Consider the following 27,651-nt stretch of genomic DNA (forward strand, 5'->3'; position numbering starts at 1 on the left):
ACTGGGGAACAGAGGGATATAGAGAGAGGACACACTGGGGAACACAGGGATATAGAGAGAGGACACACTGGGGAACAGAGGGATAAAGAGAGAGGACACACTGGGAAACAGAGGGATATAGAGAGAGGACACACTGGGGAACAGAGGGATATAGAGAGAGGACACACTGGGGAACAGAGGGATATAGAGAGAGGACACACTGGGGAACAGAGGGATATAGAGAGAGAACACACTGGGGAACAGAGGGATATAGAGAGAGAACACACTGGGGAACAGAGGGATATAGAGAGAGGACACACTGGGGAACAGAGGGATATAGAGAGAGGACACACTGGGGAACAGAGGGATATACTGACAGGACGCACTGGGGGATAGATAGACAGTGGGGGGGTTGAGGGTAATGGAGGAGGGGGTGGGGATATTTACACAATCCTGAGTCTCTCGTTCTGTGTCCCAGTCTCTCTTCAGGGACAATATTTCTCAAAGTCAGCTGCCCCGATGCAGGATGGAGCCCGTTTCTCACAGATAAAAGGGAACTCCCTGGAACAGGAAACATCATTCCAGCCACTTGAACGGATAACGCTGCAATCTTCGTTTCCCACATTATTCGGTTCATTTGAAGACCATCGACTCAAACTTGGAAATGGGAAATAAATACAAATATTCTGCCAATACAGATCTCCCAGGAACAGAAAGGATTCCCACAGCCCTGTATCAATCCCCAAACTAATCACACTGTCCCACTCTCTCCCCATAGCCCTGTATCAATCCCCAAACTAATCCCACTGCCCCACTCTCTCCCCATAGCCCTGTATCAATCCCCAAACGAATCCCACTGTCCCGCTCTCTCCCCATAGCCCTGTATCAATCCCCAAACTAATCCCACTATCCCACTCTCTCCCCATAGCCCTGTATCAATCCCCAAACTAATCCCACTTCCCCGCTCTCTCCCCATAGCCCTGTATCAATCCCCAAACTAATCCCACTGCCCCACTCTCTCCCCATAGCCCTGTATCAATCCCCAAACTAATCCCACTGCCCCACTCTCCCCCCATAGCCCTGTATCAATCCCCAAACTAATCCCACTGTCCCACTCTCCCCCCATAGCCCTGTATCAATCCCCAAACTAATCCCACTGTACCACTCTCTCCCCATAGCCCTGTATCAATCCCCAAACTAATCCCACCGCCCCACTCTCTCCCCATAGCCCTGTATCAATCCCCAAACTAATCCCACTGCCCCACTCTCCCCCCATAGCCCTGTATCAATCCCCAAACTAATCCCACTGTCCCACTCTCTCCCCATAGCCCTGTATCAATCCCCAAACTAATCCCACTGTCCCACTCTCTCCCCATAGCCCTGTATCAATCCCCAAACTAATCCCACTGTCCCACTCTCTCCCCATAGCCCTGTATCAATCCCCAAAACTAATCCCACTGCCCCGCTCTCTCCCTATAGCTCTGTATCAATCCCCAAACTAATCCCACTGCCCCACTCTCTCCCCATAGCCCTGTATCAATCCCCAAACTAATCCCACTGTCCTGCCCTCTCCCCCCAACCCTTTATCAATCCGACAACTGAAGCCATTGCCCGTCTCACTCCCCACAACTCTGTGTCAATCCGCGAGATAATCCCACTGTCCCACGCTCTGTCATAGCTTTGTATCAATCCACAATTTATCTCACTCTCCCGCTATCTCCTCATTGCCCTGTATCAATCCCCAAACTCATCCCACTGCCCCACTCTCTCCCCATAGCCGTGTATCAATCCCCAAACAAATCCCACTGCCCCACTCTCTCCCCATAGCCCTGTATCAATCCCCAAACAAATCCCACTGCCCCACTCTCTCCCCATAGCCCTGTATCAATCCCCAAACAAATCCCACTGCCCCACTCTCTCCCCATAGCCCTGTATCAATCCCCAAACAAATCCCACTGCCCCACTGTCTCCTCATAGCCCTGTATCAATCCCAAACTAATCCCACTGCCCCGCTCTCTCCCCATAGCCCTGTATCAATCCCAAACTAATCCCACTGTCCCGCGCTCTCCCCATACCCCTGTATCAAACCCCAAACTAATCCCACTGCCCCGCTCTCTCCCCATAGCCCTGTATCAATCCCCAAACTAATCCCACTGCCCCACTCTCTCCCCATAGACCTGTATCAATCCCAAACTAATCCCACCGCCCCCACTCTCTCCCCATAGCCCTGTATCAATCCCCAAACTAATCCCACTGCCCCGCTCTCTCCCCAGAGCCCTGTATCAATCCCCAAACTAATCCCACTGCCCCACTCTCTCCCCATAGCCCTGTATCAATCCCCAAACTAATCCCACTGCCCCACTCTCTCCCCATAGACCTGTATCAATCCCAAACTAATCCGACTGCCCCGCTCTCTCCCCATAGCCCTGTATCAATCCCCAAACTAATCCCACTGCCCCACTCTCTCCCCATAGCCCTGTATCAATCCCCAAACTAATCCCACTGCCCCACTCTCTCCCCATAGCCCTGTATCAATCCCCAAACTAATCCCACTGTCCCACTCTCTCCCCATAGCCCTGTATCAATCCCCAAACTAATCCCACTGCCCCACTCTCTCCCCATAGCCCTGTATCAATCCCCAAACTAATCCCACTGTCCCGCTCTCTCCCCATAGCCCTGTATCAATCCCCAAACTAATCCCACTGTCCCGCTCTCTCCCCATAGCCCTGTATCAATCCCCAAACTAATCCCACTGTCCCGCTCTCTCCCCATAGCCCTGTATCAATCCCCAAACTAATCCCATGCTCCTGCTCTCTCCCCATAGCCCTGTATCAATCCACAATTTATCTCACTCTCCCGCTATCTCCTCATTGCCCTGTATCAATCCCCAAACAAATCCCACTGCCCCACTCTCTCCCCATAGCCCTGTATCAATCCCCAAACTAATCCCACTGTCCCGCACTCTCTCCATAGCCCTGTATCAATCCCAAACTAATCCCACTGCCCCACTCTCTCCCCGTAGCCCTGTATCAATCCCAAACTAATCCCACTGCCCCACTCACTCCCCATAGCCCTGTATCAATCCCCAAACTAATCCCACTGTCCCACTCACTCCCCATAGCCCTGTATCAATCCCAAACTAATCCCACTGTCCCGCGCTCTCCCCATATCCCTGCATCAATCCCAAGATAATCCCATTGCCCCACTCCCTCCCCACAGCCCTGTATCAATCCCAAACTAATCCCACTCTCCCGCTCTCTCCCCATAGCCCTGTATCAATCCCCAAACTAATACCACTGTCCCAGTCTCTCCCCACAGCCCTGTATTAATACCGCAGTTGAGAGGTATAGATCGGGTGGATTCTCGGAGATTTTTTCCCAGGGCTGAAATGCCTGCTACGAGAGGACACAGGTTTAAAGTGCTGGGGGGTAGGTACAGAGGAGATGTCAGGGGTAAGTTTTTCACTCAGAGGGTGGTGGGCGAGTGGAATCGGCTGCCGTCAGTGGTGGTGGAGGCAAACTCGTTGGGGTCTTTTAAGAGACTTCTGGATGAGTACATGGGACTTAATAGGATTGAGGGTTCTCGGTAAGCCTATATATAAGCCTAGGTAGGTAGGGACACGAACGGCGCAACTTGTGGGCCGAAGGGCCTGTTTGTGCTGTATTATTTCCATGTTCTAATCCCACTGTCCCACTAACGCCCCATCGCTCTGTTTCAATCGCCAAACTAGTCCCATTGCCCCTGTCACTTCCCATAGCCCTGTATCAATCTACTTGCTAATCCCACTATGCCACTCCCTCCCCATGGCCCTGTACGACTCCCAAAGTAATCCACTGCCCCACTCTCTCCCCATAGCCCTGTATCAATCCCCAAACTAATTCCACTGTCCCATGCTCTCCCCATAGCCCTGTATCAATCCCCAAACTAATCCCACTGCCCCACTCTCTCCCCATAGCCCTGGATCAATCCCCAAACTAATCCCACTGCCCCACTCTCTCCCCATAGCCCTGTATCAATCCCCAAACTAATCCCACTGTCCCATGCTCTCCCCATAGCCCTGTATCAATCCCCAAACTAATCCCACTGCCCCGCTCTCTCCCCATAGCCCTGTATCAATCCCCAAACTAATCCCACTGCCCCACTCTCTCCCCATAGCCCTGTATCAATCCCCAAACTAATCCCACTGTCCCACTCTCTCCCCATAGCCCTGTATTAGTCCCCAAACTAATCCCACTGCCCCACTCTCTCCCCATAGCCCTGTATCAATCCCCAAACTAATTCCAATGCCCCGCACTCTCCCCATAAACCTACATCAACCCGCAAAATAATCCCGCTGTCCCACTCTCTCCCCACAGCCTTGGACCAGTCCCCAAACTATTCCTACTCTCCCCATAGCCCTGCATCAATCCCAAACTATTTCCATTGCCCCATTCTCACCCCCTAGTCCCACATCAATCCCCAACAAATCCCATTGGCTCACACTCTCCCGATAGCCCTTTATTAATCCCAAACTAATCCCACTGTCCCGCTCTCTCCCCATATCCCTGTATCAATCCCCAAACTAATCCCACTGCCCCACTCTCTCCCCATAGCCCTGTATCAATCCCAAACTAATCCCACTGTCCCGCGCTCTCCCCATATCCATGTATCAATCCCCAAACTAATCCCACTGCCCCACTCTCTCCCCATAGCCCTGTATCAATCCCCAAACTAATCCCACTGTCCCGCTCTCTCCCCATAGCCCTGCATCACTCCCCAAACTAATCCCACTGCCCCATTCTCTCCCCATAGCCTTGTATCAATCCCAAACTAATCCCACTGCCCCATTCTCTCCCCATAGCCTTGTATCAATCCCAAACTAATCCCACTGCCCCATTCTCTCCCCCTAGCCTTGTATCAATCCCCAAACTATTCCCACTGCCCCATTCTCTCCCCATTGCCTTGTATCAATCCCCAAACTATTCCCACTGCCCCATTCTCTCCCCATAGCCTTGTATCAATCCCCAAACTAATCCCACTCTCTCCCCATAGCCCTGTATCAATCCCCAAACTATTCCCACTGCCCCATTCTCTCCCCATAGCCTTGTATCACTCCCCAAACTAATCCCACTGCCCCATTCTCTCCCCATAGCCTTGTATCACTCCCCAAACTATTCCCACTGCCCCATTCTCTCCCCATAGCCTTGTATCAATCCCCAAACTATTCCCAGTGCCCCATTCTCTCCCCATAGCCTTGTATCAATCCCCAAACTAATCCCACTCTTTCCCCATAGCCTTGTATCAATCCCCAAACTATTCCCACTGCCCCATTCTCTCCCCATTGCCGTGTATCAATCCCCAAACTATTCCCACTGCCCCATTCTCTCCCCATAGCCCTGTATCAATCCCCAAACTAATCCCACTGTCCCACTCTCTCCCCATAGCCTTGTATCAATCCCCAAACTAATCCCACTCTCTCCCCATAGCCTTGTATCAATCCCCAAACTATTCCCACTGCCCCATTCTCTCCCCATAGTCTTGTATCAATCCCCAAACTAATCCCACTCTCTCCCCATAGCCTTGTATCAATCCCCAAACTATTCCCACTGCCCCATTCTCTCCCCATAGCCCTGTATCAATCCCCAAACTATTCCCACTGCCCCATTCTCTCCCCATAGCCTTGTATCAATCCCCAAACTATTCCCACTGCCCCACTCTCTCCCCATAGCCTTGTATCAATCCCCAAACTATTCCCACTGCCCCACTCTCTCCCCATAGCCCTGTATCAATCCCAAACTAATCCCACTGTCCCACTCTCTTCCCATAGCCCTGTATCAATCCCCAAGCTAATCCCACTGACCCAATGTTGGGACTCACCTCACTGGGGTTCCATCCACCCAGATCCAGTTTCCTTCACTCTCTCGATCTGTGAGTCCCATCAGATATTGGCGATTCGTGTCCAGAATGGATCGGTTAACAAAGTTCTGCAGAATTATTAAATAGTATCACTGCCTCGATTCATGCACACAGTTCCTTATCTCTGGGTTTACTCTGCGTCTGACATTTTGCTGTACCTGTCCTGGGAGTGTTTGATGGGGACAGTGTAGAGGGAGCTTTACTCTGTATCTAACCCCGTGCTGTACCTGTCCTGGGAATGTTTGATGGGGACAGTGTAGAGGGAGCTTTACTCTGTATCTAACCCCGTGCTGTACCTGTCCTGGGAGTGTTTGATGGGGCCAGTGTAGAGGGAGCTTTACTCTGTATCTAACACCGTGCTGTACCTGTCCTGGGAGTGTTTGATGGGGACAGTGTAGATGGAGCTTTACTCTGTCTCTAACACCTTGCAGTTCCTGTCCTGGGAGATTTTGATGAGGACAGTGCAAAGGAAGCTTTCCTCTGTATCTAACCCCGTGCTGTACCTGTCCTGGGAGTGTTTGATGGGGGGGGATAGTGTAGAGGGAGCTTTACTCTGTATCTAACCCCGTGCTGTACCTGTCCTGGGAGTGTTTGATGGGGACAGTGTAGAGGGAGCTTTACTCTGTATCTAACCCCGTGCTGTACCTGTCCTGGGAGTGTTTGATGGGGGGACAGTGTAGAGGGAGCTTTACTCTGTATCTAACCCTGTGCTGTACCTGTCCTGGGAGTGTCTGATGGGGACAGTGTAGAGGGAGCTTTACTCTGTATCTAACCCCGTGCTGTACCTGTCCTGGGAGTGTTTGATGGGGACAGTGTAGAGGGAGCTTTACTCTGTATCTAACCCTGTGCTGTACCTGTCCTGGGAGTGTTTGATGGGGGACAGTGTAGAGGGAGCTTTACTCTGTATCTAACCCCGTGCTGTACCTGTCCTGGGAGTGTTTGATGGGGGACAGTGTAGAGGGAGCTTTACTCTGTATCTAACCCCGTGCTGTACCTGTCCTGGGAGTGTTTGATGGGGGACAGTGTAGAGGGAGCTTTACTCTGTATCTAACCCCGTGCTGTACCTGTCCTGGGAGTGTTTGATGGGGGACAGTGTAGAGGGAGCTTTACTCTGTATCTAACCCCGTGCTGTACCTGTTCTCGGAATGTTTGATAGGGAACAGTACAGGGGGACATTTTGTGTCTAACGCATTCTGACAGATGTTGCCATTATTCTCACCTGTTCCTGTTGTGAATTGATGATGAGGAGCTGTGAGTTTTGGGATTCACATTTTCTATTTGCCGTGTCCCAGTCTTTTTTCTCTGTCGAGGATCTGTAGCAGCTTTGATTGTGAAATTTCCATCCATTCGGACAGACTAAATCTAATGAATAATAAAGAATTCAATCCGATGACTGCATTGGGCCATCAGGGACAGGAGGAGGCCATTCAGCCCCTCTCGAGCCTGTTACACTATATTATACATTATAAAAGATGGTGTAGATTGATTGAGGAGCTGATCATATATGATTTGATGGTGATGTTATTTGGGTGGGTGTTTAGCCTGTTGTTTTACTTTGTTTGGTATTTGACGCGGTGTAGAGGGCAGTTCCTCAATAAAACCAGTTTTGTGTTACTTTGAATATACGCGTGCATTTCAGGTTCTTATTGGAACAAAGAACAAAGAAAATTACAGCACAGGAACAGGCCCTTCGGCCCCCCGAAGCCTGCACCGACCATGCTGCCCCCGACTGAACTAATACCCCCTACCCTTCCGGGGACCGTATCCCTCCATTTCCATCCTATTCATGTATTTGTCAAGATGCTCCTTAAAAGTCATTATCATATCCGCTTCCACTACCTCCTCGGGCAGTGAGTTCCAGGCACCCACCACCCTCTGTGTAAAAAAGACTTGCCTCGTACATCTCCTTTAAACCTTGCCCCTCGCTCCTTAAACTTATGCCCAATAATAATTGACTCTTCCACCCTGGGAAAAAGCTTCTGACTCTCCACTCTGTCCATGCCCCTCATAATCTTGTAGACTTCTATCAGGTCGCCCCTCAACCTCCGTCGTTCCAGTGAGAACAAACCAAGTTTCTCCAACCTCTCCTCATAGCTACTGCCCTCCATACCAGGCAACATCCTGGTAAATCTTTTCTGTACCCTCTCCAAAGCCTCCACATCCTTCTGGTAGTGTGGCGACCAGAATTGAACACTATATTCCAAGTGCGGCCCAACTAATGTTCGATAAAGTTGCAACATGACGTGCCAATTTTTAAACTCAATACCCCGGCCGATGAAGGCAAGCATGCCGTATGCCTTCTTGACTACCTTCTCCACCTGCGTTGCCACTTTCAGTGACCTGTGGACCTGTACACCCAGATCCCTCTGCCTATCAATACTCTGAAGGGTTCTGCCATTTACTGTATATTTCCTATCTGTATTAGACCTTCCAAAATGCATTACTTCACATTTATCCGGATTAAAATCCATCTGCCATCTCTCCGCCCAAGTCTCCATCCAATCTATAGCCTGCTCTATCCTCTGATGGTCCTCATCGCTATCCGCAAATCCACCAACCTTTGTGTCACCCGCAAATGTCAAACCAGTTACATTTTCCTCCAAACCATTGACATATATTACAAACAGCAAAGGTCCCAGCACTGATCCCTGAGGAACGCCACTTGTCACAGCCCTCCATTCAGAAACGCACCCTTCCACTGCTACCCTCTGTCTTCTTTGACCGAACCAGTTCTGTATCCACCTTGACAGCTCACCTCTGATCACATGAGACTTCACCTTCTGCACCAGTCTGCCATGAGGGACCTTGTCAAAGGCCTTACTGAAGTCCATGTAGACAACATCCACTGCCCTACCCTCATCAATCATCTTCGTCACTTCCTCGAAAAACTCGATCAAGTTCGTGAGACACGACCTCCTCTTCACAAAACCATGGATTATTCTTGCTAACCTTCTTAAAGAAAGGAACAACATTGTCTATTCTCCAATGCTCTGGGACCTCCCCTGTAAGAAGTTTAACAACACCAGGTTAAAGTCCAACAGGTTTATTTGGTAGCAAAAGCCACACAAGCTTTCGGAGCTCTTAGCCCCTTCTTCAGGTGAGTGGGAATTCTGTTCACAAACAGAGCTTATAAAGACACAGACTCAATTTACATGAATAATGGTTGGAATGCAAGTACTTACAACTAATCAAGTCTTTAAGAGACGAAACAATGTGAGTGGAGAGAGCATCAAGACAGGCTAGAAAGATGTGTATTGTCTCCAGACAAGACAGCCAGTGAAACTCTGCAGGTCCACGCAACTGTGGGGGTTACAGATAGTGTGACATGAACCCAATATCCCGGTTGAGGCCGTCCTCGTGTGTGCGGAACTTGGCTGTAGCCAGTGAGGAAAGAAAGATTCCTCTCAAGGTCCGAACAATTTCCTCCCTTACCTCTCTCAGTTTTCTGGGGTATATCCCATCAAGTCCTGGGGGACTTGTCAACCTTAATGCCCCTCGAGAACCCCAGCACCTCCTCCTTTTTGATCTCAACATGACTCTAATTATCTGCATACCCTTTCTCAGACCCATCACCCACCAAGCCTTTCTCTTTGGTGAATACTGCCGCATATTGCTCATTTAATACCTCGCCTATTTCCTCTGGCTCCACGCATAGATTCTCTCCCTTGTCCTTGAGTGGGTCAACCCTCTCCCTCGTTACCCTTTTGCTCTTTAAGTACCGATAAAAAGTCTTGGGATTTTCCTTGATCCTGCTGGCGATTGACTTTTTGCGACCCCCTTGTAGCACTTCAGAGTCCTTGCTTAAGTTTCTTTCTACTTCCCTTCATTCCACACTTGCTTCGTGTGTTCCCCGCCTCCGAGCCTTGACAACTGCTTCCTTTTTCTCTTTGACTAGGCTCACAATATCTCTCGTTATCCAAGGTTCCCAAAACTTGTCATACTTATCCTTCATCCTGACAGGAATGTGCCGGTCCTGAATCCCTCTCAACTTACATTTGAAAGCCTCCCACATGCCAGAAGTTAACTTGCCCTCAAACATCTGCCCCCAATCTACATTCTTCAGTTTCTGCCTAATATTGTTGTAATTAGCCTTCCCCCAATTTAGTTCCTTAACTTGAGGACTCCACTTATCTTTATCCATCAGGGTTTATCCGCAGGGTTCAGTGTTGGGGCCACATCTGTTCTCTTTATATATTAACAATCTAGATGACGGGACTGGGGGCATTCTGGCCAAGTTTGCCGATGATACAAAGATAGGTGGAGGGGCAGGTAGTATTGAGGAGGTGGGGAGGCTGCAGAAAGATTTAGACAGTTTAGGAGAGTGGTCCAAGAAGTGGCTGATGAAATTCAACGTGGGCAAGTGCGAGGTCTTGCACTTTGGAAAAAAGAATAGAGGCATGGACTATTTTCTAAACGGTGACAAAATCCATAATGCTAAAGTGCAAAGGGACTTGGGAGTCCTAGTCCAGGATTCTCTAAAGGTAAACTTGCAGGTTGAGTCCGTAATTAAGAAAGCAAATGTAATGTTGTCATTTATCTCAAGAGGCTTGGAATACAAAAGCAGGGATGTACTTCTGAGGCTTTATAAAGCACTGGTTAGGCCCCATTTGGAGTACTGTGAGCAATTTTGGGCCCCACACCTCAGGAAGGACATACTAGCACTGGAGCGGGTCCAGCGGAGATTCACACGGATGATCCCAGGAATGGTAGGCCTGACATACGATGAACGTCTGAGGATCGTGGGATTATATTCATTGGAGTTTAGGAGGTTGAAGGGAGATCTGATAGAAACTTACAAGATAATGAACGGCTTAGATAGGATGGACGTAGGGAAGTTGTTTCCATTAACAGGGGAGACTAGGACGCGGGGGCACAGCCTTAGAATAAAAGGGAGTCACTTTAGAACAGAGATGAGGAGAAATTTCTTCAGCCAAAGAGTGGTGGGTCTGTGGAATTCATTGCCACAGAGGGCTGTGGAGGCCGAGACGTTGAGCGTCTTCAAGACAGAAATTGATAAATTCTTGATTTCTCGAGGAATTAAGGGCCATGGGGAGAGAGCGGGTAAATGGAGTTGAAATCAACCATGATTGAATGGTGGAGTGGACTCGATGGGCTGAATGGCCTTACTTCCGCTCCTATGTCTTATGGTCTTATGGTCTTATAGGACCTTAAAGCTTACTGAATCGTGGTCACTGTTCCTGAACTGCTCCCCCACTGAAACGTGGCCAGGTTCATTCCCCAGTTGCTCTGTTAAAAGCCACAACCTTGAACATGGTTAGGACATGACACATGGCCAAACGAGGGGGCCATTCAAGCCGTTGCACTGGAACAAGAGAATAGAACATAGAACATAGAAAGCCACAGCACAAACAGGCCCTTCGGCCCACAAGTTGCGCTGATCACATCCCTACCTCTAGGCCTATCTATAGACCTCAATCCCATTAAATCCCATGTACTCATCCAGAAGTCTCTTAAAAGACCCCAACGAGTTTGCCTCCACCACCACCGACGTCAGCCGATTCCACTCACCCACCACCCTCTGAGTGAAAAACTTACCCCTGACATCTCCTCTGTACCTACCCCCCAGCACCTTAAACCTGTGTCCTCTCGTAGCAACCATTTCAGCCCTTGGAAATAGCCTCTGAGAGTCTACCCTATCCAGACCTCTCAACATCTTGTAAACCTCTATCAGGTCACCTCTCATCCTTCGTCTCTCCAGGGAGAAGAGACCAAGCTCCCTCAACCTATCCTCATAAGGCATGCCCCCCAATCCAGGCAACATCCTTGTAAATCTCCTCTGCACCCTTTCAATGGCTTCAACATCTTTCCTGTAATGAGGTGACCAGAACTGCGTGCAGTACTCCAAGTGGGGTCTAACCAGGGTCCTATATAGCTGCAGCATTATCTCCCGACTCCTAAACTCAATCCCTCGATTAATGAAGGCTAGTACGCCGTACGCCTTCTTGACCGCATCCTCCACCTGCGAGGCCGATTTAAGAGTCCTATGGACCCGGACCCCAAGGTCCTTCTGATCCTCTACACTGCTAAGAATGGTACCCTTCATATTATACTGCTGCTTCATCCCATTGGATCTGCCAAAATGGATCACTACACACTTATCCGGGTTGAAGTCCATCTTATCCGGGTTGAAGCCCATTCAGTTCCTCTTGAGCCTGTTACACAGGAACAGGAGGAGATACATTCAGCCCCTCTCTTTCCAACCTGTTATACAGGAACAGGAGGAGGCCATTCGGCCCCTCTCCCTCCAGCCTGTTATACAGGTACAGGAGGAGGCCCATTCAGACTGTCTCTCTTGAGCCTGTAACACAGGAAGAGTAGGAAGCCCATTCAGTTCCTCTTGAGCCTGTTAGACAGGAACAGGAGGAGGCCCATTCAGCCTCTCTCTCTCTCTCTCTCGAGAGAGAGAGAGCCTGTTAGACAGGAACAGGAGGAGGCCCATTCAGCCTCTCTCTCTCTCTCTCGAGAGAGAGAGAGAGAGCCTGTTAGACAGGAACAGGAGGAGGCCATTCAGCCCCTCTCTCTCTCTCTAGCCGGTTACACAGGAACAGGAGGAGGCCATTCAGCCCCTCTGTCTCTTGAGCCTCTTACACAGGAACAGGAGGAGGCCCATTCAGCCCCTCTCTCTCCAGGTTGTTACACAGGAACAGGAGGAGGCCATTCAGCCCCTCTCTCTCGGGCCTGTTACACAGGAACAGGAGGAGGCCATTCAGCCCCTCTCTCTCCAACCTGTTACACAGGAACAGGAGGAGGCCCATTCAGCCCCTCTCTCTTCAACCTGTTACACAGGAACAGGAGGAGGCCCATTCAGCCCCTCTCTCTCCAGCCTGTTACACAGGAACAGGAGGAGGCCATTCAGCCCCTCTCTCTTCAGCCTGTTACACAGGAACAGGAGGAGGCCATTCAGACTGTCTCTCTTGAGCCTGTAACACAGGAAGAGTAGGAAGCCCATTCAGTTCCTCTTGAGCCTGTTAGACAGGAACAGGAGGAGGCCCATTCAGCCCCTCTCTCTCTCCAGCCTGTTACACAGGAACAGGAGGAGGCCATTCAGCCCTTTCTCTCGATCCTGTTACACAGGAACAGGAGGAGATACATTCATCCCCTCTCTTTCCAACCTGTTATACAGGAACAGGAGGAGGCCATTCAGCCCCTCTCCCTCCAGCCTGTTATACAGGTACAGGAGGAGGCCATTCAGACTGTCTCTCTTGAGCCTGTAACACAGGAAGAGTAGGAAGCCCATTAAGTTCCTCTTGAGCCTGTTAGACAGGAACAGGAGGAGGCCCATTCAGCCTCTCTCTCGAGAGAGAGAGAGAGCCTGTTACACAGGAACAGGAGGAGGCCCATTCAGCCCCTCTCTCTCCAGGTTGTTACACAGGAACAGGAGGAGGCCATTCAGCCCTTCTCTCTCCAGGTTGTTACACAGGAACAGGAGGAGGCCCATTCAGCCCCTCTCTCTCCAGGTTGTTACACAGGAACAGGAGGAGGCCATTCAGCACCTCTCTCAAGCCTATCACTCAGGAACAGAAGAAGGTCATGCAGCACCTCGACCATATTACACAAGGACATCAAAAGGCCCATTCAACCCCTCCCTGGAGCCCAACATACAGGAACAGGGGCAGGTAGATTCTGCCCCGCTCTCTTGAGCCTGTGACACAAAAAACGGGAGGAGGCCATTCAGCCCCTCTCTTTCGAGCCTGTTACACTGGAACAGAAGGAGGCCATTCAGCCCCTCGACTCTATTATACAGTAACGGGGGGTTGTGGGGGGGGGGGGGGGGGGCAGAATTCAGCCTCTCTCTGTTGAGCCTGTGACACAAGATTGGGAAGAGGCCCATTCAGCCAGTCTCTCTCTGGAAACTGCTACAAAGCATCGAGCAAGGCTGAATGGCCTCCTCCTATTCCCGTCTCTTTCTATCAGAATTCCAATGAGGATGAACTCACCGGAGCAAATTCGGATGGCGGGGCAGAGCAAGTGGATCGTCCTCTGACGCTGCACAAGTTCCTCATTGCAATGGTGGAGATCCTTCTTCAACACTAGATTTGAGAAAGAGAGTTAGAGGAAAACGAGAGAGTCACATAGTGATACAGTGAGGGGTGTGGGATATATCAGAGTGTTCCAGTGAGGGGTGTGGGATATATCAGAGTGTTACAGTGAGCGGTGTGGGATATATCAGAGTGTTACAGTGAGGAGTGTGGGGTATATCAGAGTGTTACAGTGAGGGGTGTGGGGTATATCAGAGTGTTACAGTGAGGGGTGTGGGATATATCAGAGTGTTACAGTGAGGGGTGTGGGGTATATCAGAGTGTTACAGTGAGGGGTGTGGGGTATATCAGTGTGTTACAGTGAGGGGTGTGGGGTATATCAGAGTGTTACAGTGAGGGGTGTGGGATGTATCAGAGTGTTCCAGTGAGGGGTGTGGGGTATATCAGAGTGTTACAGTGAGGGGTGTGGGATATATCAGAGTGTTACAGTGAGGGGTGTGGGATATATCAGAGTGTTACAGTGAGGGGTGCGGGATATATCAGAGTGTTACAGTGAGGGGTGCGGGGTATATCAGAGTGTTACAGTGAGGGGTGTGGGGTATATCAGAGTGTTACAGTGAGGGGTGTGGGATATATCAGAGTGTTACAGTGAGGGGTGTGGGGTATATCAGAGTGTTACAGTGAGGGGTGCGGGATATATCAGAGTGTTACAGTGAGGGGTGTGGGATATATCAGAGTGTTACAGTGAGGGGTGTGGGATATATCAGAGTGTTACAGTGAGGGGTGTGGGATATATCAGAGTGTTACAGTGAGGGGTGTGGGGTATATCAGAGTGTTACAGTGAGGGGTGTGGGATATATCAGAGTGTTACAGTGAGAGGTGTGGGATGTATCAGAGTGTTACAGTGAGGGGTGCGGGATATATCAGAGTGTTACAGTGAGGGGTGCGGGATATATCAGAGTGTTACAGTGAGGGGTGTGGGATATATCAGAGTGTTACAGTGAGGGGAGTGGGGTGTATCGGAGTGTTACAGTGAGGGGTGTGGGATATATCAGAGTGTTACAGTGAGGGGTGTGGAATATATCAGAGTGTTACAGTGAGGGGTGTGGGGTATATCAGAGTGTTACAGTGAGGGGTGTGGGATATATCAGAGTGTTACAGTGAGGGGTGTGGGATATATCAGAGTGTTACAGTGAGGGGTGTGGGGTATATCAGAGTGTTACAGTGAGGGGTGTGGGATATATCAGAATGTTACAGTGAGGGGTGTGGGGTATATCAGAGTGTTACAGTGAGGGGTGTGGGATATATCAGAGTGTTACAGTGAGGGGTGTGGGATATATCAGAGTGTTACAGTGAGGGGTGTGGGGTATATCAGTGTGTTACAGTGAGGGGTGTGGGGTATATCAGAGTGTTACAGTGAGGGGTGTGGGATGTATCAGAGTGTTCCAGTGAGGGGTGTGGGGTATATCAGAGTGTTACAGTGAGGGGTGTGGGATATATCAGAGTGTTACAGTGAGGGGTGTGGGATGTATCAGAGTGTTACAGTGAGGGGTGCGGGATATATCAGAGTGTTACAGTGAGGGGTGCGGGGTATATCAGAGTGTTACAGTGAGGGGTGTGGGGTATATCAGAGTGTTACAGTGAGGGGTGTGGGATATATCAGAGTGTTACAGTGAGGGGTGTGGGGTATATCAGAGTGTTACAGTGAGGGGTGCGGGATATATCAGAGTGTTACAGTGAGGGGTGTGGGATATATCAGAGTGTTACAGTGAGGGGTGTGGGATATATCAGAGTGTTACAGTGAGGGGTGTGGGATATATCAGAGTGTTACAGTGAGGGGTGTGGGGTATATCAGAGTGTTACAGTGAGGGGTGTGGGATATATCAGAGTGTTACAGTGAGAGGTGTGGGATGTATCAGAGTGTTACAGTAAGGGGTGCGGGATATATCAGAGTGTTACAGTGAGGGGTGCGGGATATATCAGAGTGTTACAGTGAGGGGTGTGGGATATATCAGAGTGTTACAGTGAGGGGAGTGGGGTGTATCGGAGTGTTACAGTGAGGGGTGTGGGATATATCAGAGTGTTACAGTGAGGGGTGTGGAATATATCAGAGTGTTACAGTGAGGGGTGTGGGGTATATCAGAGTGTTACAGTGAGGGGTGTGGGATATATCAGAGTGTTACAGTGAGGGGTGTGGGATATATCAGAGTGTTACAGTGAGGGGTGTGGGGTATATCAGAGTGTTACAGTGAGGGGTGTGGGATATATCAGAGTGTTACAGTGAGGGGTGTGGGGTATATCAGAGTGTTACAGTGAGGGGTGTGGGATATATCAGAGTGTTACAGTGAGGGGTGTGGGATATATCAGAGTGTTACAGTGAGGGGTGTGGGGTATATCAGAGTGTTACAGTGAGGGTTGTGGGATATATCAGAGTGTTACAGTGAGGGGTGTGGGATATATCAGAGTGTTACAGTGAGGGGTGTGGGATATATCAGAGTGTTACAGTGAGGGGTGTGGGATATATCAGAGTGTTACAGTGAGGGGTGTGGGATATATCAGTGTGTTACAGTGAGGGGAGTGGGGTGTATCGGAGTGTTACAGTGAGGGGTGTGGGATATATCAGAGTGTTACAGTGAGGGGTGTGGAATATATTAGAGTGTTACAGTGAGGGGTGTGGGGTATATCAGAGTGTTACAGTGAGGGGTGTGGGATATATCAGAGTGTTACAGTGAGGGGTGTGGGATATATCAGAGTGTTACAGTGAGGGGTGTGGGGTATATCAGAGTGTTACAGTGAGGGGTGTGGGATATATCAGAATGTTACAGTGAGGGGTGTGGGGTATATCAGAGTGTTACAGTGAGGGGTGTGGGATATATCAGAGTGTTACAGTGAGGGGTGTGGGATATATCAGAGTGTTACAGTGAGAGGTGTGGGGTATATCAGAGTGTTACAGTGAGGGGTGTGGGATATATCAGAGTGTTACAGTGAGGGGTGTGGGATATATCAGAGTGTTACAGTGAGGGGTGTGGGATATATCAGAGTGTTACAGTGAGGGGTGTGGGATATATCAGAGTGTCACAGTGAGGGGTGTGGGATATATCAGAGTGTCGCAGTGAGGGGTGTGGGATATATCAGAGTGTTACAGTGAGGGGTGTGGGATATATCAGAGTGTTACAGTGAGGGGTGTGTGGGATATATCAGAGTGTTACAGTGAGGGGTGTGGGGTATATCAGAGTGTTACAGTGAGGGGTGTGGGATATATCAGAGTGTTACAGTGAGGGGTGTGGGATATATAAGTGTTACAGTGAGGGGTGTGGGATATATCAGAGTGTTACAGTGAAGGGTGTGGGGTGTATCAGAGTGTTACAGTGAGGGGAGTGGGATATATCAGAGTGTTACAGTGAGGGGTGTGGGATATATCAGAGTGTTACAGTGAGGGGTGTGGGATATATCAGAGTGTTACAGTGAGGAGTGTGGGATATATCAGAGTGTTACACTGAGGGGTGTGGGGTGTATCGGAGTGTTACAGTGAGGGGTGTGGGATATATCAGAGTGTTACAGTGAGGGGTGTGGGATATATCAGAGTGTTACAGTGAGGAGTGTGGGATATATCAGAGTGTTACACTGAGGGGTGTGGGATGTATCAGAATGTTACAGTGAGAGGTGTGGGATATATCAGAGTGTTACACTGAGGGGTGTGGGATATATCAGAGTGTTACAGTGAGGGGTGTGGGATATATCAGAGTGTTACAGTGAGGGGTGTGGGATATATCAGAGTGTTACAGTGAGGAGTGTGGGATATATCAGAGTGTTACACTGAGGGGTGTGGGGTGTATCGGAGTGTTACAGTGAGGGGTGTGGGATATATCAGAGTGTTACAGTGAGGGGTGTGGGATATATCAGAGTTTTACAGTGAGGGGTGTGGGATATATCAGAGTGTTACAGTGAGGGTGTGTGGGATATATCAGAGTGTTACAGTGAGGGGTGTGGGATATATCAGAGTGTTACAGTGAGGGGTGTGGGATATATCAGAGTGTTACAGTGAGGGGTGTGTGGGATATATCAGAGTGTTACAGTGAGGGGTGTGGGGTATATCAGAGTGTTACAGTGAGGGGTGTGGGATATATCAGAGTGTTACAGTGAGGGGTGTGCGATATATAAGTGTTACAGTGAGGGGTGTGGCATATATCAGAGTGTTACAGTGAGGGGTGTGGGATATATAAGTGTTACAGTGAGGGGTGTGGGATATATCAGAGTGTTACAGTGAGGGGAGTGGGATATATCAGAGTGTTACAGTGAGGGGTGTGGGATATATCAGAGTGTTACAGTGAGGGGTGTGGGATATATCAGAGTGTTACAGTGAGGAGTGTGGGATATATCAGAGTGTTACACTGAGGGGTGTGGGGTGTATCGGAGTGTTACAGTGAGGGGTGTGGGATATATCAGAGTGTTACAGTGAGGGGTGTGGGATATATCAGAGTGTTACAGTGAGGGGTGTGGGATATATCAGAGTGTTACAGTGAGGAGTGTGGGGTATATCAGAGTGTTACAGTGAGGGGTGTGGGGTATATCAGAGTGTTACAGTGAGGGGTGTGGGATATATCAGAGTGTTACAGTGAGGGGTGTGGGATATATCAGAGTGTTACAGTGAGGGGTGTGGGATATATCAGAGTGTTACAGTGAGGGGTGTGGGATGTATCAGAGTGTTACAGTGAGGGGTGTGGGATATATCAGAGTGTTACAGTGAGGGGTGTGGGATATATCAGAGTGTTACAGTGAGGGTGTGTGGGATATATCAGAGTGTTACAGTGAGGGGTGTGGGATATATCAGAGTGTTACAGTGAGGGGTGTGGGATATATCAGAGTGTTACAGTGAGGGGTGTGTGGGATATATCAGAGTGTTACAGTGAGGGGTGTGGGGTATATCAGAGTGTTACAGTGAGGGGTGTGGGATATATCAGAGTGTTACAGTGAGGGGTGTGGGATATATAAGTGTTACAGTGAGGGGTGTGGGATATATCAGAGTGTTACAGTGAGGGGTGTGGGATATATAAGTGTTACAGTGAGGGGTGTGGGATATATCAGAGTGTTACAGTGAGGGGAGTGGGATATATCAGAGTGTTACAGTGAGGGGTGTGGGATATATCAGAGTGTTACAGTGAGGGGTGTGGGATATATCAGAGTGTTACAGTGAGGAGTGTGGGATATATCAGAGTGTTACACTGAGGGGTGTGGGGTGTATCGGAGTGTTACAGTGAGGGGTGTAGGATATATCAGAGTGTTACAGTGAGGGGTGTGGGATATATCAGAGTGTTACAGTGAGTGGTGTGGGATATATCAGAGTGTTACAGTGAGGGGTGTGGGATATATCAGAGTGTTACAGTGAGGTGTGTGGGATATATCAGAGTGTTACAGGATGTTATTTATCGATGTACCATATACGGTTAATCCGATGATTATTGCGAAAAGCGAGATTATGATGAGGAGTGCGACCAGTCCGAGACATCTGGATTTTTTTGAGTTGGTTCCTCCAGCTGTTTCCTGTTGTCTTTGATCTGGAACAGAGAAGTTGAGAAGTTCGAGTTTGCTGTGTAACGTTACGGGACTGGCGATGGTGACATCTTCCCATCGCTCAGAGAGATAAACAACATACACCTCACCCGATTAACTCCCTCCTTACTCATCCCCAAACCCTGGACAGAACTATTATCAATGAGAATTTAACACTGATTCACACAGGGTGATATTAGAGACAGGGGACTGAAAACTCAGCTGGGGACTGTCTTCAATGAGGAGAGAGAGAGAGGGGGGGGCGGGGAGTGGGAGAGAGAGAGACAGAGAGAGAGATAGAGAGACAGACAGAGAGAGACAGAGAGAGAGAGGCAGAGAGAGAGACAGAGCGAAAGAGAGACAAAGACAGAGAGAGAGAGAGACAGAGAGAGATAGAGAGATAGAGAGACAGAGAGAGAGAGACAGAGAGAGATAGAGACAGACAGAGAGAGACAGAGAGAGATAGAGAGACAGACAGAGAGAGACAGAGAGAGAGACAGAGCGAAAGAGAGACAAAGACAGAGAGAGAGAGAGACAGAGAGAGTTAGAGAGATAGAGAGACAGCGAGACAGAGAGAGAGAGGCAGAGAGAGAGAGAAAGAGAGACAAAGACAGACAAAGACAGAGAGAGACAGAGAGAGTTCGTGAAGTCGAGACAGAGACAGAGAGTGACAGAGAAAAAGTTACAGAGAGAGACTGGTAGAGAGAGAGGATGAGAGAGAGAAAGGGAAAGTTTACAGCGAGAGGGAAGGGTGTCAGGCTGGAGGAGGTTACAGAGATAAGGAGGGGTGTAGGGGGCTGGAGGAGGTTACAGAGATAGGGACGGGGTGTAGGGGGCTGGAGGAGGTTACAGAGATAGGGAGGGGGTGTAGGGGGCTGGAGGGGGTTACAGAGATAGGGAGGGGTGTAGGGGGCTGGAGGAGGTTACAGAGATAGGGAGGGGTGTAGGAGGCTGGAGGAGGTTACAGAGATAGGGAGGGGTGTAGGGGCTGGAGGAGGTTACAGAGATAGGGAGGGGGTGTAGGGGGCTGGAGGAGGTTACAGAGATAAGGAGGGGTGTAGGGGGCTGGAGGAGGTTACAGAGATAGGGACGGGGTGTAGGGGGCTGGAGGAGGTTACAGAGATAGGGAGGGGGTGTAGGGGACTGGAGGGGGTTACAGAGATAGGGGGGGGGTGTAGGGGGCTGGAGGAGGTTACAGAGATAGGGAGGGGTTTAGGGGACTGGAGGAGGTTACAGAGATAGGGAGGGGTGTAGGGGGCTGGAGGAGGTTACAGAGATAGGGGGGGGGTGTAGGGGGCTGGAGGAGGTTACAGAGATAGGGAGGGGTTTAGGGGACTGGAGGAGGTTACAGAGATAGAGAGGGGTGTAGGGGGCTGGAGGAGGTTACAGAGATAGGGAGGGGTGTAGGGGGCTGGAGGAGGTTACAGAGATAGGGAGGGGTGTAGGGGGCTGGAGGAGGTTACAGAGATAGGGAGGGGTGTAGGGGGCTGGAGGAGGTTACAGAGATAGGGAGGGGTGTAGGGGGCTGGAGGAGGTTACAGAGATAGGGAGGGGTGTAGGGGGCTGGAGGAGGTTACAGAGATAGGGAGGGGTGTAGGGGGCTGGAGGAGGTTACAGAGATAGGGAGGGGTGTAGGGGGCTGGAGGAGGTTACAGAGATAGGGAGGGGTGTTGGGGACTGGAGGAGGTTACAGAGATAGGGAGGGGGTGTAGGGGGCTGGAGGAGGTTACAGAGATAGGGAGGGTGTGTAGGGGACTGGAGGAGGTTACAGAGATAGGGAGGGGTGTAGGGGGCTGGAGGGGGTTACAGAGATAGGGGGGGTGTAGGGGGCTGGAGGAGGTTACAGAGATAGGGAGGGGTTTAGGGGGCTGGAGGGGGTTACAGAGATAGGGAGGGGGTTAAGGGGCTGGAGGAGGTTACAGAGATTGGGAGGGGACGTCGGTGTTGGGGAAGGTTTCGGAGATAGGGATGGGTGTAGGGGCTAGCGGAGGTTACAGAGATAGGGAGTGGTTTTGGGGCTGGAGGAGGTTACAGAGATAGGGAGGAGGTGTCGGGGGATGGAGGAGGTTACAGAGATAGGGAGGGGGTGTAGGGGGCTGGAGGTGGTTACAGAGATAGGGAGGGGTGTAGGGAACTGGAGAAAGTTACAGTAATAGGGTGGGGCGTAGGCGCTGGAGGAGGTTACAGAGATAGGGAGGGGGTGTAGGCGCTGGAGGAGGTTACAGAGATAGGGAGGGGGTGTAGGGGCTGGAGGAGGTTACAGAGATAGGGAGGGGTGTAGGGGCTGGAGGAGGTTACAGAGATAGGGAGGGTGTGTAGGGGGCTGGAGGAGGTTACAGAGATAGGGAGGGGGTGTAGGGGCTGGAGGAGGTTACAGAGATAGGGAGGGGTGTAGGGGCTGGAGGAGGTTACAGAGATAGGGAGGGGGTGTAGGGGGCTGGAGGAGGTTACAGAGATAGGGAGGGTGTGTAGGGGGCTGGAGGAGGTTACAGAGATAGGGAGGGGCGTAGGCGCTGGAGGAGGTTACAGAGATAGGGAGGGGGTGTAGGGGCTGGAGGGTTTTACATATAAAGGGATGATTGTTGGGAGCAGAGGAGGTTAGAGAGATAGGGTGGAGTGCAGGGGCTGGAGGAGATTACAGGGATAGGGAGGGGTGTAGGTGCTGAGGAGGTTACAGAGATAGGGAGAGTTGTTCGGGCTGGAGGAGGTTACAGAGATAGGGAGGGGTGTAGGGGCTGGAGGAGGTTACAGAGATAGGGAGGGTGTAGGTGCTGAGGAGGTTACAGTGATTGGGAGAGTTGTTCGGGCTGGAGGTGGTTACAGAAATAGGGAGGGGGTGTTGGGGCTGGAGGAGGTTACAGAGATAGGGAGGGGGTGTAGGGGCTGGAGGAGGTTACAGAGATAGGGAGGGGGTGTAGGGGCTGGAGGAGGTTACAGAGATAGGGAGGGGGTGTAGGGGCTGGAGGAGGTTACAGAGATAGGGAGGGGGTGTAGGGGCTGGAGGAGGTTACAGAGATAGGGAGGGGTGTAGGGGCTGGAGGAGGTTACAGAGATAGGGAGGGGTGTAGGGGTCTGGAGGAGGTTACAGAGATAGGGAGGGGTGTAGGGGCTGGAGGAGGTTACAGAGATAGGGAGGGGTGTAGGGGCTGGAGGAGGTTACAGAGATAGGGAGGGGTGTAGGGGCTGGAGGAGGTTACAGAGATAGGGAGGGGTGTAGGGGCTGGAGGAGGTTACAGAGATAGGGAGGGGTGTAGGGGCTGGAGGAGGTTACAGAAATAAGGAGGGGTGTAGGGGGCTGGAGGAGGTTACAGAGATAGGGAGGGGTGTAGGGGCTGGAGGAGGTTACAGAGATAGGGAGGGGTGTAGGGGGCTGGAGGAGGTTACAGAGATAGGGAGGGGGTGTAGGGGGCTGGAGGAGGTTACAGAGATAGGGAGGGGTGTAGGGGGCTGGAGGAGGTTACAGAGATAGGGAGGGGTGTAGGGGGCTGGAGGAGGTTACAGAGATAGGGAGGGGTGTAGGGGGCTGGGGGAGGTTACAGAGATAGGGAGGGGGTGTAGGGGTCTGGAGGGGGTTACAGAGATAGGGAGGGGTGTAGGGGGCTGAAGGAGGTTACAGAGATAGGGAGAGGTGTAGGGGTCTGAAGGAGGTTACAGAGATAGGGAGGGGGTGTAGGGGCTGGAGGAGGTTACAGAGATAGGGAGGGGTGTAGGGGCTGGAGGAGGTTACAGAGATAGGGAGTAGGTGTAGGGGGCTGGAGGTGGTTACAGAGATAGGGAGTAGGTGTAGGGGGCTGGAGGAGGTTACAGAGATAGGGAGGGGTGTAGGGGCTGGAGGAGGTTACAGAGATAGGGAGTGGTGTAGGGGGCTGGAGGAGCTTACAGAGATACGGAGGGGGTGTAGGGGGCTGGAGGAGGTTACAGAGATAGGGAGGGGTGTAGGGGGCTGGAGGAGGTTACAGAGATAGGGAGGGGGTGGAGGGGGCTTGAGGAGGTTTCAGAGATAGGGAGGGGTGTAGGGGCTGGAGGAGGTTACAGAGATAGGGAGGGGGTGTAGGGGCTGGAGGAGGTTACAGAGATAGGGAGGGGTTTAGGGGCTGGAGGAGGTTACAGAGATAGGGAGGGGTGTAGGGGCTGGAGGAGGTTACAGAGATAGGGAGGGGTTTAGGGGCTTCAGGAGGTTACAGAGATAGGGAGGGGTTTAGGGGCTGGAGGATGTTACAGAGATAGGGAGGTGTGTAGGGGCTGGAGGAGGTTACAGAGATAGGGAGGGGTGTAGGGGGCTGGAGGAGGTTACAGAGATAGGGAGGGGGTGTAGGGGCTGGAGGAGGTTACTGAGACAGGGAGGGGGTGTAGGGGCTGGAGGAGGTTACAGAGATATGGAGGGGTGTAGGGGCTGGAGGAGGTTACAGAGATAGGGAGTAGGTGTAGGGGGCTGGAGGAGGTTACAGAGATAGGGAGGGGGTGTAGGGGGCAGGAGGAGGTTACAGAGATAGGGAGGGGTGTAGGGGCTGGAGGAGGTTACAGAGATAGGGAGGGGTGTCGGGGTTGGAGGAGGTTACAGAGATAGGGAGGGGTGTAGGGGCTGGAGGAGGTTACAGAGATAGGGAGGGGTGTAGGGGGCTGGAGGAGGTGACAGAGATAGGGAGGGGTGTAGGGGGCTGGAGGAGGTTACAGAGATAGGGAGGGGGTGTAGGGGGCTGGAGGAGGTTACAGAGATAGGGAGGGGGTGTAGGGGGCTGGAGGAGGTTACAGAGATAGGGAGGGGGTGTAGGGGGCTGGGGGAGGTTACAGAGATAGGGAGGGGTGCAGGGGCTGGAGGAGGTTACAGAGATAGGGAGGGGTGTAGGGGGCTGGAGGAGGTTACAGAGATAGGGAGGGGATGTAGGGGGCTGGGGGAGGTTACAGAGATAGGGAGGGGTGCAGGGGCTGGAGGAGGTTACAGAGATAGGGAGGGGGTGTAGGGGGCTGGAGGAGGTTACAGAGATAGGGAGGGGGTGTAGGGGGCTGGAGGGGGTTACAGAGATAGGGAGGGGTGCAGTGGCTGGGGGAGGATACAGAGATAGGGAGGGGTGCAGGGGCTGGAGGAGGTTACAGAGATAGGGAGATTTTAGCCAAACTGGTGAATTGAGTAAGTTTTTGGTGTATTTGGGTTTTATCTCTGTCACTCTCGACACGGGTGGAAGAGTGAATCTCCCTTTTACCTCGACACCTCCCTCCTCCAAACCACCGCCCCCCCCCCGCAACCCCTCACCCCCCCCCACCCACCCCTCACCCACCCCGCTGCTTGCTGGTCTGCCCTGAACCACCGTGACCCCTGACCGCACACTCTAAGGTTGACTGACCTTTGCCCGGGGTCGCCTTTGACCCTGGGTTCCGTTGGGCGCTCTGCGATCTGACGCTGATTTGAGCGTAAGTTGTCTCCGGTTCAGCTGCGAGAGATGGAGAGGGAGAGAGAGCGTGAGACGGTGCGAGGGACGCAAAGGCTCCCCGGGAAGTACTTGTCATGGGGTGTGACACAGAGGACAACGCCACAGCGATGACGCACAAACCCCCCCATTCCCACCGCCGCCGCCCCCACTCCCCCTCCCCCCGAGCATTAGCGCCACAACACAGACCGAGGTGGGAGAAATAGCAAATGCACTAGTGGTAATTTACGAAAATTCGCTGGACTCTGGGGTGGTTCCCGCAGATTGGAAAACAGCAAATGTGACACCACTGTTTAAAAAAGGAGGTACATCAAAAGGCGGGTAACGATAGGCCGGTTTAGCTTAACTTCTGTCGTAAGGAAAATGCTTGAATCTATCATCCAGCAAGAAATGGCTTGACATCTGGATATAAATTGCCCCATTGGTAAGACGCAGCTTGGGTTCATGAAGGGCAGGTCATGTTTGACTAATTTGGTGGAATTGTTTGAGAACATTACATGTGCAGTGGACAATGGGGAACCTGTGGATGTGGTGTATCTGGATTTCCAGAAGGCATTTGACAAGGTGCCGCACCAAAGACTGCTACATAAGATAGAGGTGCGCGGTGTTACGGGTCATGTATTAGCATGGATAGAGGATTGGTTAACAAACAGAAAGCAAAGAGTGGGGATAAATGGGTGTTTTTCTGGTTGGCGATCAGTGACTAGTGGTGTGCCTCAGGGATCAGCGTTGGGACCACAATTGTTTACGATTTACAGAGATGATTTGGAGTTGGGGACCAAGTGTAGTGTGTCAAAATTCGCAGATGACACGAAGATGAGTGGCAGAGCAAAGTGTGCAGAGGACGCTGAAAGTCCGCAAAGGGATATAGATAGTCTAAGTGAGCGGGCGAGGGTCTGGCAGATGGAGTACAATGTTGGCAAATGTGAGGTCATCCATTTTGGTCGGAATAACAGCAAAACGGACTATTATTTAAATGGTAAAAAATTGCAGCATGCTGCTGTTGCAGAGGGACCCGGGTGTCCTTGTGCAGGAATCTCAAGGAGTTGGTTTGCAGGTGCAGCAGGTAATTAAGAAGGCAAATGGAATTTTGTCCTTCATTGCTCGAGGGATGGAGTTTAAAAACAGCGAGGTTATGTTGCAGCTGTATAAGGTGCTGGTGAGGCCACACCTGGAGTACTGGGTACAGTTTTGGTCTTCTTACTTGAGAAAGGATATATTGGCACTGGAGGGGGTGCAGAAGAGATTCATTAGATTGACTCCGGATTTGAGAGTGTTGGCTTATGAGAGACTGAGTAGACTGGGGCTATACTCATTGGAATTCAGAAGAATGAGGGGAGACCTTATAGCAACATATAAGATTATGAAGGGAATAGATAAGATAGAAGCAGGGAAGTTGTTTCCACTGGCGGGTGAAACTAGAACTAGGGGGCATGGCTTCAAAATAAGGGGGAGCAGATTTGGGACTGAGTTGAGGAGGAATTTCTTTACACAAAAGTTGTGAATCTGCGGGGTTCCCTGCCCAGTGAAGCAGTTGAGGCTACCTCATTGAATGTTTTTAATGCAAGGATAGGTACATTTTTGAACAATAAAGGAATTAAGGGTTATGGTGAGCGGGCGGGTAAGTGGAGCTGAATCCATGAAAAGATCAGCCATGATCTTATTGAATGGCGGGGCAGGCTCGAGGGGCCAGACGGCCCACTCCTGCTCCTAGTTCTTATGTTCTTATGTAACCGCAATGTAACCCGGTGCATTGCAAACCCTTCCTTCCACAGAAACGTATGCTTAGCACATAACTGCCTCTTAGTAAAGACTTAACTCTCCCCTACACACAGTCTGGCATATAACAAACAGACTTGGAAACAGCTGTGACCAGCTATGTTGGGGCGGTCACCTGACTGAGGTCCCAGGGACACGCAGCTCAGATACATCGGATGTGCGCCGAGGGTTTAAGTTTAATATCATTGAGACGTAACACAGACAGAACTCAGGAACAATGGACTCACTGCAGGAATCCAAGAGGTACTGGAGTCACACGTAACTGGGACGTAGCTACAATGTGACGCACACGTGACTGAGATTTAACTGACAGGGAAGAGGCGTGTCATTGAATTGTGTGGGAAAGAGGAATTCAATTTGTAACGAATGTGCAACAGACACATAACTAGGATGTAACAGATATGTAACTAAGGTGTAGTAGACACGCAACTGTGGTGGAACAGAGATGTAACTAATGTGTAGCATACACGTTACTAAAGTGTAACAGACACGGAACTAAGGTCTAATAGACACTTTACTAAGGTGTAAATACATTACTAAGGTGTATCAAACATGTAACTGAGGTGTAACAGACACGGAACTAAGGTGTAACAGACACTTTACTAAGGTGTAAATACATTACTAAGGTGTATCAAACATGTAACTGAGGTGTAACAGACACGGAACTAAGGTGTAATAGACACTTTACTAAGGTGTAAATACATTACTAAGGTGTATCAAACATGTAACTGAAGTGTAACAGACACGGAACTAAGGTGTAATAGACACTTTACTAAGGTGTAAATACATTACTAAGGTGTATCAAACATGTAACTGAAGTGTAACAGACACGGAACTAAGGTGTAATAGACACTTTACTAAGGTGTAAATACATTACTAAGGTGTAACAGACACGGAACTAAGGTGTAATAGACACTTTACTAAGGTGTAAATACATTACTAAGGTGTATCAAACATGTAACTGAAGTGTAACAGACACGGAACTAAGGTGTAATAGACACTTTACTAAGGTGTAAATACAT

The 27,651-nt window shown here is 50.6% G+C and overlaps 1 protein-coding gene across 1 annotated transcript; it reads right to left on the reverse strand.

Moving 5' to 3' along the window:
• Positions 1–312: 312 nt before the first annotated feature.
• Positions 313–24,853, reverse strand: LOC144489793 (CD209 antigen-like protein A; the record flags this gene model as incomplete). The annotated part of the gene is made up of 6 exons (XM_078207643.1): positions 313–636; positions 5,836–5,942; positions 7,094–7,236; positions 13,833–13,925; positions 19,310–19,429; positions 24,767–24,853. Coding segments are annotated over 6 exons (722 nt in total), but the record flags the coding sequence as incomplete, so codon positions are not given.
• Between the last annotated feature and the right edge of the window lie 2,798 nt (positions 24,854–27,651).

Source organism: Mustelus asterias, unplaced genomic scaffold, assembly GCF_964213995.1.
Source record: "Mustelus asterias unplaced genomic scaffold, sMusAst1.hap1.1 HAP1_SCAFFOLD_2548, whole genome shotgun sequence".
Lineage (NCBI taxonomy): Eukaryota > Metazoa > Chordata > Chondrichthyes > Carcharhiniformes > Triakidae > Mustelus > Mustelus asterias.